General features: G+C 41.5%; 1 protein-coding gene across 3 annotated transcripts in view; it reads left to right on the forward strand.

The window, feature by feature from the left end:
* NOX4 (NADPH oxidase 4) overlaps positions 1 to 16,851 on the forward strand; it is a 352,340-nt gene that overhangs the window by 245,136 nt on the left and 90,353 nt on the right. For all 3 annotated transcript variants that reach the window (XM_089656614.1, XM_089656605.1, XM_089656621.1), the window contains exon 13: positions 2,373 to 2,454. In XM_089656614.1, coding sequence (XP_089512740.1) covers positions 2,373 to 2,454 — 82 coding nt within the window. The remainder of the gene's footprint in view (positions 1 to 2,372; positions 2,455 to 16,851) is intronic.

A 16,851-nucleotide genomic window follows, 5' to 3' on the forward strand; every position in this document is an offset into this window, starting at 1 on the left:
CAAGCCATTTAGTTATCACCTCTGCAATTCGCCCTGGCATGCTGTCAATCAACTTCTGGGCCACATCCTGACTGGTGGCAACCAATTTTTGTATAATCAATGCTTGGAATTTGTCAAACTTTGTGGGCTTTTTTTTCGTTTGCCCCGGAAACCCGACACCGGGCTGGCCATTGTCGGGGCAACCCGGAAGCGTCCTGCTCCGGCGATAAAAAGACCGGAACAGGACCTGAGCAGCTAGTTCGTCCCCTGCTCGTGACAAAGTGCTGTGAGAGGTCTGAGTTGCGGCCAGACCCTACAGCCAAGACCCTGCCAGACCCTGAAAAGCCTGCCTTCTGCTGTGTGATCCTGCCAACCTGCTTGTTGCTGAAAGCCCTGCAAGTCTGCCTGCTGCAGAGAGCCCTGCAAGCCTGCCTGCCTGCTGCTGAGTGTCCCTGCAAGCCCGCTTGCTGCTGAGTGTCCCTGAAAGCCTGCTGCTGAGTGTCCCTGCAAGTCCCTCTGCTGTGTGCCCGGATTACCCCTTGCCTGCCTGGACTGCCCACTGCTGTGCCCGGACTCTCTTTGCCTTAACTGCCCCTCTGCTGTGTGCCCGGATTAACCCTTGCCTGCCTGAACTGCCCTCTTCTGTGCCCGGACTCCCTTTGCCTGGACTGTCTCTCTGCCGTGCGCCCGGACTACCCCTTGCCTACCTGAACGGCCCCTCTGCTGTGCCCGGATTATTGTTGCCTGTACTGCCCCTCTGTTGCGTGCCCGGATTACCCATTACCTGCCTGAACTGTCCCTCTGTTGTGTGCCCTGGACTTAACCCTTGTTGCCCCGATCAAGTGTCCCAAATCCCTCAATAAAAACCTTGTGTGCCCACTGCTCTCCGTGTGTTCTGTCCCGCCTACACCTCCATCACAGTAAGTTTTAGAAAAATGAATAATAAAATGACTTTGCAACTGTGTTTTTTTAATTTTATTTTATACTTTTATACCTGCCTACATGGTGAACTGGTTGGGGGTCCCTCAATACCATAACCAAATAGGAGACACATAATCTTCTTCCAAAAGTGAGCACCTCCTGGGTACCAGCGTGCTGAAGTTACATCACCTGTTTTTGGGGAGCCCTGCTTCAAGCATCCCCCAAATGTTGAAGGGTTTTGCAGACAGGTATTGATGTTGCAGGGATCTACATGCTAGCTACCCCCTTTCAGTTGGGAAAGCAGCGGACATGTCTTGCGTGACAGGCTAGTTGTGTATGGAATCTTGGGATTTTGCCACCGTAGAAGACCTGCCAGGGATGCCACCAGAGCCTAGAAGGTAAGTATTAGCAAATTTTTTTAAAAAAATTACTTTGCAGCTGTGTATATTTTCATTTTCTTTACGTGTTCATAGCTGCTCACACAGTGAACTGGTAAGTCCAAATGGCCCCTAATGCCAGACACACAAGAGGGGACACATAAGGGTTGATTTACTAAAACTGGAGGGTGCAAAATCTGGTGCAGCTCTGCATAGAGACCAATCAGCTTCCAAGTTTTTTGTCAAAGCTTAAGATGAAGTGAGAAGCTGATTTGCTGCCATGCACACCTACACCAGAGATTGAACTCTCCAGTTTTCGTAAATCAACACCATAATCTCTCTCTTCTTGTGAGCATTTCTTGGGCACCAGAGTGCTAAAGATTCCAGTGATGAGAAGAACCCGATGCTCATCACCTGTTTTTGGGAAGCAGTACTCAAAGAACCCCAAATGTAGAAGGGTATTAAGGGTTCACGGAACTGCTTGCTAGCTGCCCCCCTTTTAATGGAGAAACCAGCTGACAGGTCTTGTGTGGCAGAAGGAAGAAACCTTTTTTTTATTTTTAAACATAATTCATTTAATCCTCCTAGTGTCGTAACTGTATCAAAAACACAGAACTATGGAAATCCAACCAGCAAATATCTCTGGAAGCATTCGAATGCCCATGCTTCTTATGGTATCCCACTGGTTTTCTGCGATCAGCACTGGATCTAGGGATACCTTTTGCATATTACATTGACCTTTCTCTTCCCATCGCTTTAAACTAGCCGGGTATAGGAAGCAACATAACAATTTTTTCTTCTAAACAAAAAGGTATTCTTTAACATACTCTTGGCTTCTATTTCTGTAAACCTTCATCTACTTCCTGTTCAACCCTGCCATTAGGTTGATGCTCATTGTCAGATAAAATTACAAGTTAGAATTGGCTATTGAGCCTGTCACAGCTCCTATAAATGTCAGGGATCATGTCATGGAATTGCCAAAAGCTCTGCTTGTCTTAGCCCACTCTTATAAAAAGGTTTATTGACTCATCTGTATGTAACATATCTGATTCATGGTAATATTCAAACTACTGTTTTTTTCTCCTCTTTTTACAGAAAGATTGTGCAGCCTGCTGACATCACAGTGCAGTCAAGGTTCAGAAATTCTTCCAATTTTCCAGCAGAGAAAAAACCCAAAGTAAGTAAAATAGACAGAGGATATATAGTGTCGGGAACAATGGTTATGTGCAGAGAGAAAAACCTATAGAGCAAGGAGAATTCAGCTTTTGCCAGTTAGTTAACTATGGGTTACTGCACTTTGGAAAGGAAAAATTCCAAGCAAAAAGTTATCAGTCGCTAGACTGATTAAAAAAGTATTATATATATATATATATATATATATATATATATACAGTTGAGTTCAAAATAATAGCAGTCAGACATCACTAACCTGATTAATCACTGTTTTTGGTAGAAATGATATTTCTACATGGCAAATATTTACTAGCAGGTATAGTAGGGTAATAGAAATCCAACAGACCCAACAGTCATGACATGCATGCTGCTGATTCTGTGTAATTGAATCACTCATTGAAAGGGGCATGTTCAAAATAATAGCAGTGTGGAGTTCTATTAGTGAGGTCAGTCATTCTTTGAAAAACAGGTGGCAATTATTGCCCTTATTCAAGGAAGGAAGGCAGCAAATGTTGTACATGCTGGTTACAGTGCATTTCTCTTTGAAATTCTGAGCAAAATGTCGTTCCAGACATTGTTCAGAAGAACAGCGTACCTGGATTAAAAAGTTGATTGGAGAGGGGAAAACATATAAAGAAGTGCAGAAAATGATAGGCTGCTCAGCTAAAATGATCGCAAATGCTTTAAAATGGCAACCAAAACCTGAAATACCTGGAAGAAAGCGAAAAACTACCATTCGAATGGATAGAAGAATAGCCAAAATGGCAAGGACTCAGCCAACAATCAGCTCCAGGAAGATCAAAGAAGGTCTAAAATGTCAGAGAACGAGAGGATCGCCGCGGCCCATGAATCTGCGCATGCGCAGGATCCCGACAAGGCATACAGGCGGGCACCAGGATCCAGGCGCGCCTGTTACCAATGACGGCGCAAGCAGGCACTAGGACCCAGGCGCGCCTGTTGGCGCCGGGCGGGCTATTTAAACAGGCCACTGCAGGATCTAAATTGCCATATGGTCTTATTCCTCTGCCTGTGATTCCTGATCCTGAGTTGTTTCCTGTTGCCGAATCCAGCCTGCTCCTGACTATCGCGACCTTCTCCTGCCCTGACCCCTGGCTTGTCTCCGGATATTCTTCTGCCTGCTCCTGATCTTTTGACCTCCTGTTGCTGAACTTGGCCTGTGACCCGACTATCCTTTGCCTGCTGCTCATATTCCGTTCTGCCTCCACGGTTACTAACCCAGCCTGTCTGACTCCGCTACTTGCTACACGGTGTGTCCGCATCCATCCATCCTGCAGGGATCTATCCGTTTACTGCTCAGGTCTTCCCTGCCTCTTCACATCAGGCTTTTACCAAGCTACGTTCCACTAGCGGTCCTCTCTACCATGGTTGGGTGTACCCTGGGGCCGCGACCTGGTCTCAGCCTGCTCCAAGTCCATCCCCACCATCAGGAGCTCTGGTGAACAAGCAGGCTGGGGCTTAGAACCCGCACCCTGGGGAATCCCAGACTGTGGACCCATAGAGATACCGTTAGAGAGTTTGTGACATAAAGTTACCTGTGAGTACTGTTACAATTAGAAGACGCCTATGTGAAGCCAAGCTATCTGCAAGAAGCCCCCCGGCAAAGTCCCACTGTTGAAAAAAAGACATGTGCTGAAGAGGTTACAATTTGCCAAAGAGCACATTGACTGGCCTAAAGAGAAATGGCGCAACATTTTGTGGACTGATGAAAGTAAGATTGTTCTTTTTGGGTCTAGTGGCCGGAGACAGTTTGTCAGACGACCCCCAAACACTGAATTCAAGCCACAGTACACTGTGAAGACAGTGAAGCATGGTGGTGCAAGCATCATGATATGGGGATGTTTCTCATACTACGGTGTTGGGCCTATTTATCGCATACCAGGGATCATGGATCAGTTTGAATACATAAGAATACTTGAAGAGGTCATGCTGCCTTATGCTGAAGAGGAAATGCCCTTGAAATGGGTGTTCCAACAAGATAACGACCCCAAACACACCAGTAAATGTGCAACATCTTGGTTCCAGACCAACAAGATTGACGTTATGGAGTGGCCAGCCCAATCCCCGGATCTTAATCTAATAGAAAACGTGAGGGGTGACATCAAAAATGCAGTTTCTGAGGCAAAACCAAGAAATAGAGAAGAACTGTGGAATGTAGTCCAATCATCCTGGGCAGGAATACCTGTTCACAGGGGCCAGAAGTTGGTTGACTCCATGCAACACAGATGTACAGCAGTTCTCAGAAACAGTGCTTATACAACTAAATATTGTCCCCCCCCTCTATTGTACAGCGTTGAGTAAACCCTTTGGCGCTATATAAACTCGATATAATAACAATAATATTAATTAAGTGATTCAAAGGAAAGCAAAATCTTCAAACATTTTTCAGTTTATATAGTGAATGTTTGAGTTTGTAAAGAAGAATACAAACACTGCTATTTTTTTGAACAGTCTAATATTCACTTTTCTTCAATTTTTTTAGAGGAACAATACAAATTTGATATATTTTTCTTCATGTTGTGATTTGGAATAGAATGTGTAGTGTTCCCAATGCATTTGTGTGGATGGAAATAAAAGCTATTAGAAGGATTTTGAGCTTTATTCACTTTTTTCAACACGCTGCTATTATTTTGAACACAACTGTATATATATCTTTCTATATACACACTGCTTAAAAAAATTAAAGGAACACATTTTAATCAGAATATGGCATCAAGTCAATGGATATTGATCTGGTCAGTTAAGTAGCAAAGGGGGTTGTTAAGTAGTTTCAGCTGCTTTGGTATTAAATAAGGTCAGTATCACTACTGGTAGCATATGGCAATACTTCGACCCTTATAGAGGTTGCACAGTCAGTCTAACTCCTCCAGGATAGCACATCAATACGTGCCATTGCCAGAAGGTTTGCTGTGTCTCCCAGCACACTGTCAAGAGCATGGAGGAGACTCCAGGAGACAGGCAGTTACTCTAGGAGAGCTGGTTAGGGCCGTAGAGAGTCCATAACCCATAAGCAGAACCAGTATCTGCTCCTTTGTGCAAGGAAGAACAGGATGAGCACTGTCAGAGCCCTACAAAATGGCCTCCAGCAGGCTACTGGTGTGAATGTCTCTGACCAAACAATCAGAAACAGACTTCATGAGGGTAGCCTGAGGGCCCAATGTCCTTTAGTGGGCCTGTGCTCACTGCCCGGCTCTGGTATAAAGCTCGATTGGCATTTGCCATTGAACACCAGGATCATCCTGAGCACATGTGATAGACGTGAAAGGGTGTGAAGAAACTGTGAAGAATGTTATGCTGCCTGTAAGATCATTCAATACGATTGTTTTGGTGGTGGGTCAGTGATGGTCTGGGGAGGCAAATCCATGGGGGGTGGGGGGGGGGACACAGACCTCTACTGGCTAGACAATGGCACCCTGACTGCCATTATGTATCGGGATGAAACCCTTGGACCCATTGTCAGACCCTACGCTGGTGTAGTGGGTCCTTGGTTCCTCCTGGTGCACAACAATGCCTGGCCTCATGTGGTGAGAATATGCAGGCAGTTCCTGGAGGATAAATGAATTGATACCTTTGAATGACCCCCACGCTCCTCTGACCTAAATCCAATAGAACACCTCAGGGATATCCTGTTTCGGTCCATCCGATGGTGATAGGTTGCACCCAGGGGCGGACTGATCATTTGGAAACTCGGGCACTGCCTGAGGGCCTGGGGTCAGTAAGGGACCCCATGAGATGCCCCTGGTACCTTTTTCATAGGCCTTTTTGAGTTTGGGTAAGGACACAGGGGCCCCATGATCCCCTATTGCCCGGGGGCCCGATGAGTTGTCAGTCTGCCCCTGGTTGCACCTCAGACTGTCCAGGAGCGCAGTGATGTCCTGGTCCAGATCTGGGAGGAAATACCAAAGGACACCATCAGTTGTCTCTTTAGGAGCATGTCCGACATTGTCAGGCATGTATAAAAGCACGTGGGGGCCGTACAAACTACTGAGTACCAATCTGAGTTGTTGCAATGACATTTCAGCAAAATGGACTAGCCTGCTGCATCTTTTTTTCACTTTGATTTTCAGGTCTATACCCAGTCCATATCAGTATATATATCCAGCGTGATATTTTTCCACATTGAGATCTGATGTGTTTTCAAAGTGTTCCTTTAATTTTTTTGAGCAAGATAAAATGTATGCACATCTAATGAGTGAATCAAAGCAGTGATTCTTCCCTTACCCCTCCCTCAGTACAGCTCTGTACCATCAGAGACATCAGAGAGTCCTCATTCTCGCCTTCCAACCTGCTTGTCTGTTCAGAGTGCTCAATACAAAGCACTCAAGACAGAGAGCAAAATTTACTACGACTGGAACAGCTGTATATGGCAACCAATCAACTTCTATCTTTAATTTTCAAAGCTGAATATTGACACTAATTGGTTACTATACACAGCTGCTCTAGATTCTGTCTGCTCCACTTTAATGCACTCTCCCCAAAGAGTCCGAAAAGAAACAGCTTCTGATAAAAGAAGAGAAATGGGATTTTATATGCTGTGGTGACTGAATCATTCAACTGAACCTACTATTCTATTTGTTTATTAAACTTCTGATGAAAACCCATAATACTGTGCGAATATTGATATATGTGTCTACCCTGTATTTAATATAAAATATTATGCAAAACCGATTCTCAATTACAATATGCTGTTCTTCTGCTAAAGTCAGTCCATTATAATTTTCTCAGTTTAAAACTCAACAGTTTTCTTTTGTAAAAACTCAACACAAAATTTTTTTAAAAATTGTATAGTAAAAGCAATATAGTTTCTTATTTACATTATGCTACTTATGTACTAAAGTTAGTCTATTCAATTTACCATTTTCTGAGTTGGACATAATTTAATGCAGCAAAGTTTTGCAAGTTTTTCACAATATCTCTGAGCAGAACCTTGGCCTCTTGGTAGGCAATTCTGTGCTGTGCAACTTCTGTGTCCTTTATTTTGTGGCAGCAGAAACCTCATAGTGCCCACCATTTTTTTAAGCCCAGATACCACGGCATTCAAAAGGTGTGATTTTGTAATGGAATTATAGGTAAAAAAAAATTAAGTAGGAGGTATAAAACAAGGCTCAGGAAAATAACTTCACAATTGACCCAGAAGGAATAATATTTGTCAGTAGTTATTATTATTATTATACAGGATTTATATAGTGCCAACAGTTTGCTCAGCGCTTTACAATATAATGGGAGACAATACAGCAACAATACAGTTCAATCTAGTAGTAAATAAATATATTTTTTGGTCCCATTTAAAGAACTGCACCTGAAAAGTTCATTGCTTTATGGGAGTAATAAGTATTGCCGCTCTTTTTGAGCCTTCAATATTAATGAACCCCCTGAAGGGATAAAGACACATGGAACGCCATCATCAGTGACATCGTCTCCATCTTCAGCAAATCCAATAAAAAAATCTATGGCTCATATTCTGAAAAATGTATAACTGAACACTACAAAGTTATAATCCAACACCAGCACATGATGAATATTACTCTATAATTTATCTCCACAAAGAACAACTTACAAAACAATTAATTACAAAAATTGGATCGCATCAGGTTCACAGCCAGTAATTTTAGCCCCTAGTACAGTTTACATCCTAAGAATAATAGACTCAAATCTATGACAAGTAAATATATGTACAGTATATCATAAATATTAATATTCTTGATCATTTTCATCCATAAATACATAAGCAACACTGCTACCTCAACATTAAATTACTTGCAATAGTGCAATTACAAATCAGCAGTGATCCATACATAATAATAATGAAAACAAAAAAAAAAAAAAAAAAAAAAAAAAGAGTCCAGGCCCAGGGCCAGACTAATAGCATTATGGGCCTGGTGCTAAGGACATTGGTGGGCCTTTTTATGGAAATCAATAAAATGAAAACACAAACATTTTTTGGGTAAAACAAATTAAATATAAAAGTGGTTCTAAAGCCTTAAGGTTTTTCACTTACATTTCCAATGTAAGGGGACACTTTGTTACTGATCAACAATGTATAGTGGGACTTTTCCACTGACCTCCAATGTTAGAAGGGCACTTTTCCACTGACCGCCAATGTTAGAAGGGCACTTTTCCACTGACCGCCAATGTAAAGGGGCATTTCCTCATTGACCACTAATGTGGATGGACCCTTTTGTAGTGCTCACCAGTGTAAAAGAGCATTTATTGACCATTAATGTCAGGTGGCCTTTTTCGCTTTGTAACAAATAATATGGATACTAAAAGTAATGGTTTTTGTGGTGGAAGGTGTTAAAAAAATTAACTTCTATGGGTGTCAAAGATGCTCGGTGTGCCACATATCTTACTCTTTTATTAGGTCTAAAATAGATTATGCTCCCTGAGACCCATAAATTATTTTAGAGGTTCCACCATGGTACTCTACACCTAGCAAGAAAACACTCTAGTCCAGCCATTCTCAATTAGGGTTCCTCCAGGAATTACATAGTTACATAGTTAGTCTGGCTAAAAAAAAGACAAAAGTCCATCCAGTTCAACCATTAAAAAAAAAAAAAAAAAAAAAAAAAAAAAAAAAGCTATAATCCTATACCCACAGTCAGGGGCGGACTGACAACTCATGGGGCCCCCGGGCAATAGGGGATCATGGGGCCCCTGTGTCCTTGCCCACACTCAAAAAGCCTATAAAAAAGGTACCAGGGGCATTTCATGGGGCCCCCTACTGACCCAGAGCCCTTGGGCAGTGCCCGAGTGCTCGAATGGTCAGTCCGCTCCTGCCCACATTTGATCCAGATGAAGGCAAAAAAAACCCAGCCAAGCATGATACAATTTGCTCCTGCAGGAAAAAATATTCCTTCCTGATCCCCCAAGAGGCAATCGGATATTCCCTGGATCAACTTTACTTACAAATGTTAGTATCCAGTTATATTCTTTGTATCTAAGAAACAATCCAGGCCTTTTTTAAAGCAATCCACTGAGCTGGCCAGAACCAACTCTTGAGGGAGTCTATTCCACATTTTCACAGCTCTCACTGTAAAGAAACCTTTCCATGTTTGGAAATTAAATTTATTTTCCTCCAGATGTAAAGAGTGTCCCTTTGTCCTCTGTGATGACTTCAGGGTGAATAACTACACCGAGTTCACTATATGAACCACTGATGTATTTATACATGTTGATCATATCCCCCTTTAATCTCCTCTTCTCAAGAGAGAATAAATTCAGTTCCTCTAATCTTTCCTCATAGTTGAGCTCCTCCATGCCTCTTATCAGTTTGGTTGTCGTTCTCTGTACTTTCTCCAATTCCCCAATGTTCTTTTTGTGAATTTAGTTACTAGGGGTTCCTTGAGCTGTGACCGATTGACCTTCCATTGAATGGTGCCAGGATAGTTCCAGGACCAATCTCTTTAGCTGACTGTAAGGGTGGCATTCTGACCACCACTGTAAGGGGGGCATTCATCCTAGTAATCATAAATGCATTGGGGCATTTTACCCATAGGCCTCCAATTAACTGGTTTTAATAAAGGTTCTCCAAGACCTGAAAATTATTCTAGGGGTTCCTATGAAGTAAAAAGGCTATTAAAGGATCTAGTCCATTTCAAGAGCTTTCTCTCAAGATTCAGGGTGCTCTACATTCCTCCAAATTTTACCAGAGTATGTAATCTAAAGTTTTCTTTATAGGTACAGTTTTCAAGTATTATTAGGCAGCATTGTTTACAAAGCTTAGAGTTAGAATCAGTACTAATGAAAACCAATGGGGTTCACAGTAAGTGGCTGGGACAACGTCCCACAGTGGAGATTAAGGAACGTCCATTCCCCAATTTCCTCTGTGATGAGTGAACCTGGAAATGACAAAGATTTTGTCACTTCCAATTTTAGAGCTGTCATTTCCTGGCTGTTACAGCCAGGGAAGCAGCTAACCAAGCATAAACTGGTAACCTGTAAATACTTTTAAAGCATCACCTATGGACAATTTTAGGTACCATAGTTTTTTGCCATTTCACAATTTTAAATCTTAACATGTTTGGTATCTATTTACTCGAAGCAGCATCATCTTATATTTAAAAAAAACTTGGGTATTTTTTTGGGTATCTGCTTGTGTGCACTAACATTAATTTAGTATATATTTTCCTAAAAATTTGGACTTTCTGTACAAGCATCTTATAACATAAAAGTTGAGTTGATTTACTAAACCTGGTGCAGCTCTGCATAAAAAACAATCAGTTTCCATTTTTTTTTAATAAGCTAAAGTTAGAAGCTGATTGGCTACTATGAACAGCTGTATCAGATTTTGCACTCTCCAGTTTTAGTAAATTAACCCCATTGTGTTTGTGGGTTCTAAGTAATTTTGTAGCAGAACAAAATGCAGATTTTACCATGTGTGTGTGAAAAATAAAAAAAATGCTCTAGAGCGCAAGAGCATTTTACTATAAATTACCCTTAAACTATTGTACTAAAAACTGAAATATCAACAATGTACTCAAAAATAGGCCTAAAAACAAGGGAAAGGGCTTTTTTAGAAAGAAATCTTATTTTTTTTCTGTATTTATGTTATAATCACATCATGCAGGATATGATTACTATTTAGACATAAGGGGATGAACAAAATGAAGGTACATGTCACAAACATTCTTAAATCATACTTGTATCTATAAGAAAATAATATATATATTTTTTTGTAATAAATTACAATTTTTTCTTTTTAGTTGGTGTACACCATCTCATTTGGTGTAAGGATATTTTCCACCAGCTGTACTAATAACCAATAGAAGTGGCTGCCACAGATAGCAACAGATGATATTTGTTTGATAAATGAAAAGTGATTTGTGTAATATATATGTATTGTCGAAGCCGCCAAATTACCCTGAGGCAATAATCTTGTGAAGAGTTTAAACATGTCTCTGCATATTATAGTATCCACTCAAGGACATAGAAAAAAGTAGAAGATGTTATGTATTCCTACTATTTCTGTAACTGCTATTATTTGTAAGATTGGATAGGTGGAAAGGGCTCAGAGGCCAAGATTGACAGGATGCTCTTTATTCCTTTCAAATTTATCCACCTGATCCCCATAAAGATATGGGAATACTCAAACCAGAGGTTGCAGTTGTGACCTTCCACTTTGTACCCTTGTCATGCCTTTGTGTTGGATTAGGTGTGTTTGGGATCAGAACAGGTATGGATTCCTGGACAGGTCAGATTGGTATACTGTTCAGTCCCTTTGCATTTTGCCAATCTCTACCAGCACTGTAGCTAAGAGTAATAGGGCCCTATATCAAGCTGTTGACTTTTTATTCTGTATCTCATCTCTACCAGGGCTCTAACTAATACATTTAATCTCTACCAGGACTTTAAAAGCAGTTATATCAAACTATTAAGGGGTCCTTCACTCTTTAACCACATGCCGCCCAGCCACTGTATAAATACAGCGGCAGGGCGACACATTTTAAAACGTGTGTTTTGTAAACAGGTGGGGGGCGTGCGCGAGGCGCGCTGCCGCCCTACCTGTCCTGCCGATCACAGCCGCGGATGTCTGTTGCCGGGTCACAGCCGGTCTTTACCGGCTATGTCCCGGCGATCGGCGGCAATCGCTGACAGAGAGCACAGCTTCAGTAGCTGTGCTTTCTGTCAGTTCCCTGACAGCTTCAGGACACGCTGATCGGGACAGAAGAGTTTCTCTCTCCCGATCAGTGGTGTTCCCTGCAGTACACCCCCCCGCCCCCTAGTAAAACACTCCCCTCACACAGTTAACCCTTTCCCTGAATAATAAACTTAACCCCTTCCTCCCCAGTGCCATTAGTACGGTGTCAGTGGTTTTTTTTTGCACTGATCACTGTATTGGTGTCACTGGGGATGTCAGTGACCCCAAGTCAGTACCCCCCAATGTCAGAATGTCCGCCGCAGTCCCGCCATAAGTCGCTGATCGCCGCCATAAGTCGATGATCGCCACCGTTATTAGTATAAAAAGAAAACTAAAAATCCCAGTATCTTTCCCGCCATTTGTAAACGCTATAACTTTCACAAAAAACAATTACTTACATGTATTGGGTTTTTTTTTTCAGCAAAGACATGTCGCAGAATGCATTTTGGCAGAAATTTATGACTAAATTTGATTTTTAAATTTTTTTTCACTGGACATGTTTTATAGCAAAAAGTCCAAAATATTGTTTTTTTTCCTCAAAATTGTCAGACTTTTTTTTTATAGCGCAAAAAATAAAAACCGCACAGGCGATCAAATACCACTGAAAGAAAGCTCAATTTGTGGGGAAAAAAAGGATGTAAATTTAATTTATGTACCGTATTGCATAACTGCGCAATTGTCCGTTAAACTAGTGCAGCGCTGTATAGCAAAAAAATGGCGTAAATTGCAGTATCTATACCATAGTTTGTAGACGCTATAACTGTCACACAAAGCAATCAATATACACTTATTGGGATTTTTTTTACCAAAAACATGTAGCAGAATACATTTTGGCCTAAATTTATAACCAACTTTGAGTTTACTATATATTTTCTATAGCTGAGAGTAAAAAATATTGTTTTTCTTCAAACTTTTTGGCTTTTTTTTGTTTATAGCGTGAAAAATAAAAAGCTCACAGGTGATCAAATACCACCGAAAGAAAGCTCTATTTGTGTGAAAAAAAAGGACGTAATTTTCGTTTGGGTGCAGCATTGCATGACCGCGCAATTATCAGTTGAATTAGTGCAGCGCCGAGTAGCAAAAAGAGGCCTGGTCATTAAGGGGGGTAAATCCTTTGGAGGTCAAGTGGTTAATTAGCATCTCAAAAGGCCATTTCTTTGAATACAGTGTAATAATTACTTTCTTTAGCAATCCTATGCAGGATCACAAATTTTATATGCATGTATATTATCCAAATGTAGTTGTAAGATGCTTTTGGTACCTGCATAAATCATCACATAACCAGACAGCTCTGGGTCCCATTTCAGTTGAATGTTTCGCTGTCTATAGTTATGCCCTTAATCTCTACTCATTACATGTTTTTCAGGAATTAAGCAGTTATTCATTGTTATTATTATATATAGGGATTGTTCTTTATATTATATGGGGTGTAAAAATACTATAGATTTTTGGGGAAAATAATGAAGAAGAAACCAATGTAACAATATAATGTGCCAAATGCGAGTTATAGATACTTTGGTGGCTGAGATGTAGCTATCCACTAGATGGACCAAGAAATGTGCGAGAAGCTTGTATTTTTTTCTATGGATGAGGGCATTGTGAAACTGATTGGCCAACCAACAGCTCACCTATAAAGCTGACTTCGATATCCAGGTCCACACAATGCAGTCAATCGTTTTTGAACTGAGGGCCCAATCCTTATTTAAAAATTGGAATGACTGAAATGGAAGAGGCAGTCATATCTGGCACCAATATTCTTTGGAGACAAAGTGTGCTATGCAGATCAGAAAACCCAAATCACATCCTTTCGGTGACTCACTCTACAATGCATGTTTTGTATGGAATTAACAGTTTTAAAACCAGCAGAAGGAATGTTGGGTTCAGTTTCCACCAGGCACACTAATTGCATGTTTTTAAAACCATACTGGTCGCTTAAATAAGCAGTCTTGTTAACATAACTACCCCAATTTGAGAGGTCACTTCTTTAGTTATGCAATTCGAACAATTATCACCTGTCCCAGAGTTCATTGTACCATGGGGTTGGATTATGTAATCAGAACAATTGTTCACACCCCCATCATGTTCCTGGACAATCAACATCTGCCTTGACACATTTCACGGACATTTAGTTAGAATGACTGAGTTACCCATGTGCTCATAAATCTTAGGGTGTGTTCTGATCATTAATTGGATGAAGATATTTGGATAAGCATTTGCAACAGTTTCAACATCACAGAACAAGTCCAATTAAAGTATACCCCCCCCCCAAATTTTTTTACCGTGAAGTGGGTTTTACACATTTCAGATACTCACCTACCCAGTAGATCTGGCGTTATCCCACTGAGATCATCTTGCCTTCTACCACCTCTCAATCCTACGCCTCTATGTTGTTTTTAACATCATTGAAAGGCCCACCAGCTCTTCCTGATTAAGTAGGTGGGCCTTCCAATGATGTGCTGCTAGGCCCGCTCCACTCCTCCTTTGTGAATTATGAACACTATGCCAAGCAATGTAAGCACTGTGCATGTCATTTGCCTAGGCAAGTGACATGTATGGTGGGGGTAGACACTTTGTTTGAAAATAAAAGGTAAATAAACAAAACAAAAAGAAGATAGAACTGTTCATGTACAGCAGGGGTCTCCAAACTTTCTAAACAAAGGGCCAGTTTTCTGGCTTTCAGACTTTAGGGGGGCCAGACTATGACCATTGGGAGTAGAAATTGTCCTGCAACATTAGGAGTAAACAATGCATCTTTGGTACTAGGGGAGCAATAACACCCTATTCTTGGTGTAAGTTGGAAAAATAGTGCCCCGTTGTTGGTGTCAGTGGGAAGTATAGTGCCCCATGGTTTTTTTCAGTGAGAGGAACAGTGACTGTTGTTGATGTTAGTAGCAGGAATTATGCCCCCTTGTTGGTGTCAGTGGGAGGGATAGTGTCTTGTATCAGTGGGAAAAAAAGTGCCCCAAGGGCCAGATAAAGGCAAGCAAAGGGTCGCATCTGGCCCCTGGGCCATAGTTTGGAGACCACTGATGTACAGGATGGGAGTAGGAAACTTTATAAAGAGGGTGAAAATCCTATTAAACCGGTTAAATCTATTAACTATGAGGACTTTTGCATCAAATTGATTGGGTATACAATATTCCTGTAGATGAGTAATGGTTTGTGTACAGAGGTTTTGTTGAAAAGCTTGTGAAACATAGGTCATCAGATTCCCATTTACATCAATGGTGCAATGTAGATGATATTTAGGCTGCATTTGGCCTGCATTGTGTTCCTCTGGGCACAGATGAAACCCTTACATATACCCAGTGAAGTGACTGACCTAAACAAATCCTCCACATAAATTGTACCTGTTTATCTTCAACATCCATGCTTTACATCCGTTCAAAGTCCAGGATTTATAAAGCTTGTCTGAGCTTCCAGAAAGAAAGGGGTGGGAAGCTGAAGTTACACTCTGCAGTGCTCAGTGAGGAGAGCGCTGAGAGCTGATTGGAGGGAAGGAGCATCCTCTCTCCTCCATACAGCACACAGGAACAGAGCTGAGGCTGTCAATATGAGGGGGCTCCCTCCCCTGTCACCATTTTTCTCTTGGTGTCACAAAAAGTTGTCAGAAGTGACTCAGGCTGACAGCAGAGAAACAAGGCAGCAGACAGAAATGACACTTAGTGCTCTTAATTGAGACAAGTACACACTACAGAGGAATATGCTTTGTTCATATTTCATGTCTGAGGTTTACAACCACTTTAACAGATGTTTTGTTTTTGCGCACCCTCATGGGTTAGGAAAAAAAAAAAACCACAGACCAGAATGACTGCCAGGCAACATTTTTCAAAATAATAGGCATTATTCGTATTCAGTATACGTTTCCCATGCTAAATTAAATGTATTATTTCTGCTCTCCACATAAAGGTAAAGGGTTTGTCCTCCTGCTGTGATCCCGCTCCTGTTGATAATTACTTTCCACATGGAGTATAAAGGAGTTCATAAAATGTCCCCATTTGAATGGCTGGCCATCCCCAGACCAGCTGAAGGTAAATCTAAAATCACGGTTTCCCAGCATACAGTGAGGAAGGATTGCTTAAATGCTCAAACGTTGAATGCATGTTTTACACTTATTTTGCAAACCCGCTTTAAATAAAAGCAGCCATGAATAAAGTGGTGAGTTGGCAGGAAGATATGCAGCTATCTCACCCCCCATAAATGACAGATGTATTTTTTTCTTGCTTGTAGAACTATCAGAAGAATATGTTGCTGTGGGCCGGTGACAGGTCACCTGTGACCAAATTCTCTCCATGCAACAGACGGCAACATGTGACAACGCACACTGTGAGTGAGCAGTATTGACAAGTGTAGGAGGACGCTGTCACTTATACCGGGTTGCCTGGTTACCAGCTACTTGGACGGCGTTCTCCGTGATATCAAACTGTCAGCTCTGTGTGTGCCTCTGTTTTATCTGTACCTCTCATGGAGGGTTCTGGTCTATTTTACATCAGAATTTAAGTTCCTGGTCACACTGGGTGCGAATTGGCATGCGATTTGCATGCCAGGCGATTTGCAAATTGCATGCCAAGTTACACCCGATTGTCCGCAATTACAGCAGCCATATCGATGCGGTTCCGACTTTGTCGGAGCCGCACTGGTTTCTAAAGTGGTGCATGCGCTACTTTTGGTGTGATTTGCATAGACGTCTGTGTCAGGTGTCTTTCAAATCACACCTCAAATCGCTATAACATCCCAACTTTGAAA

This window comes from Staurois parvus, unplaced genomic scaffold, assembly GCF_062004578.1.
Source record: "Staurois parvus isolate SC_StPar_1 unplaced genomic scaffold, SC_StPar_1.0 ptg000027l, whole genome shotgun sequence".
NCBI classification, from domain to species: Eukaryota; Metazoa; Chordata; class Amphibia; order Anura; family Ranidae; genus Staurois; species Staurois parvus.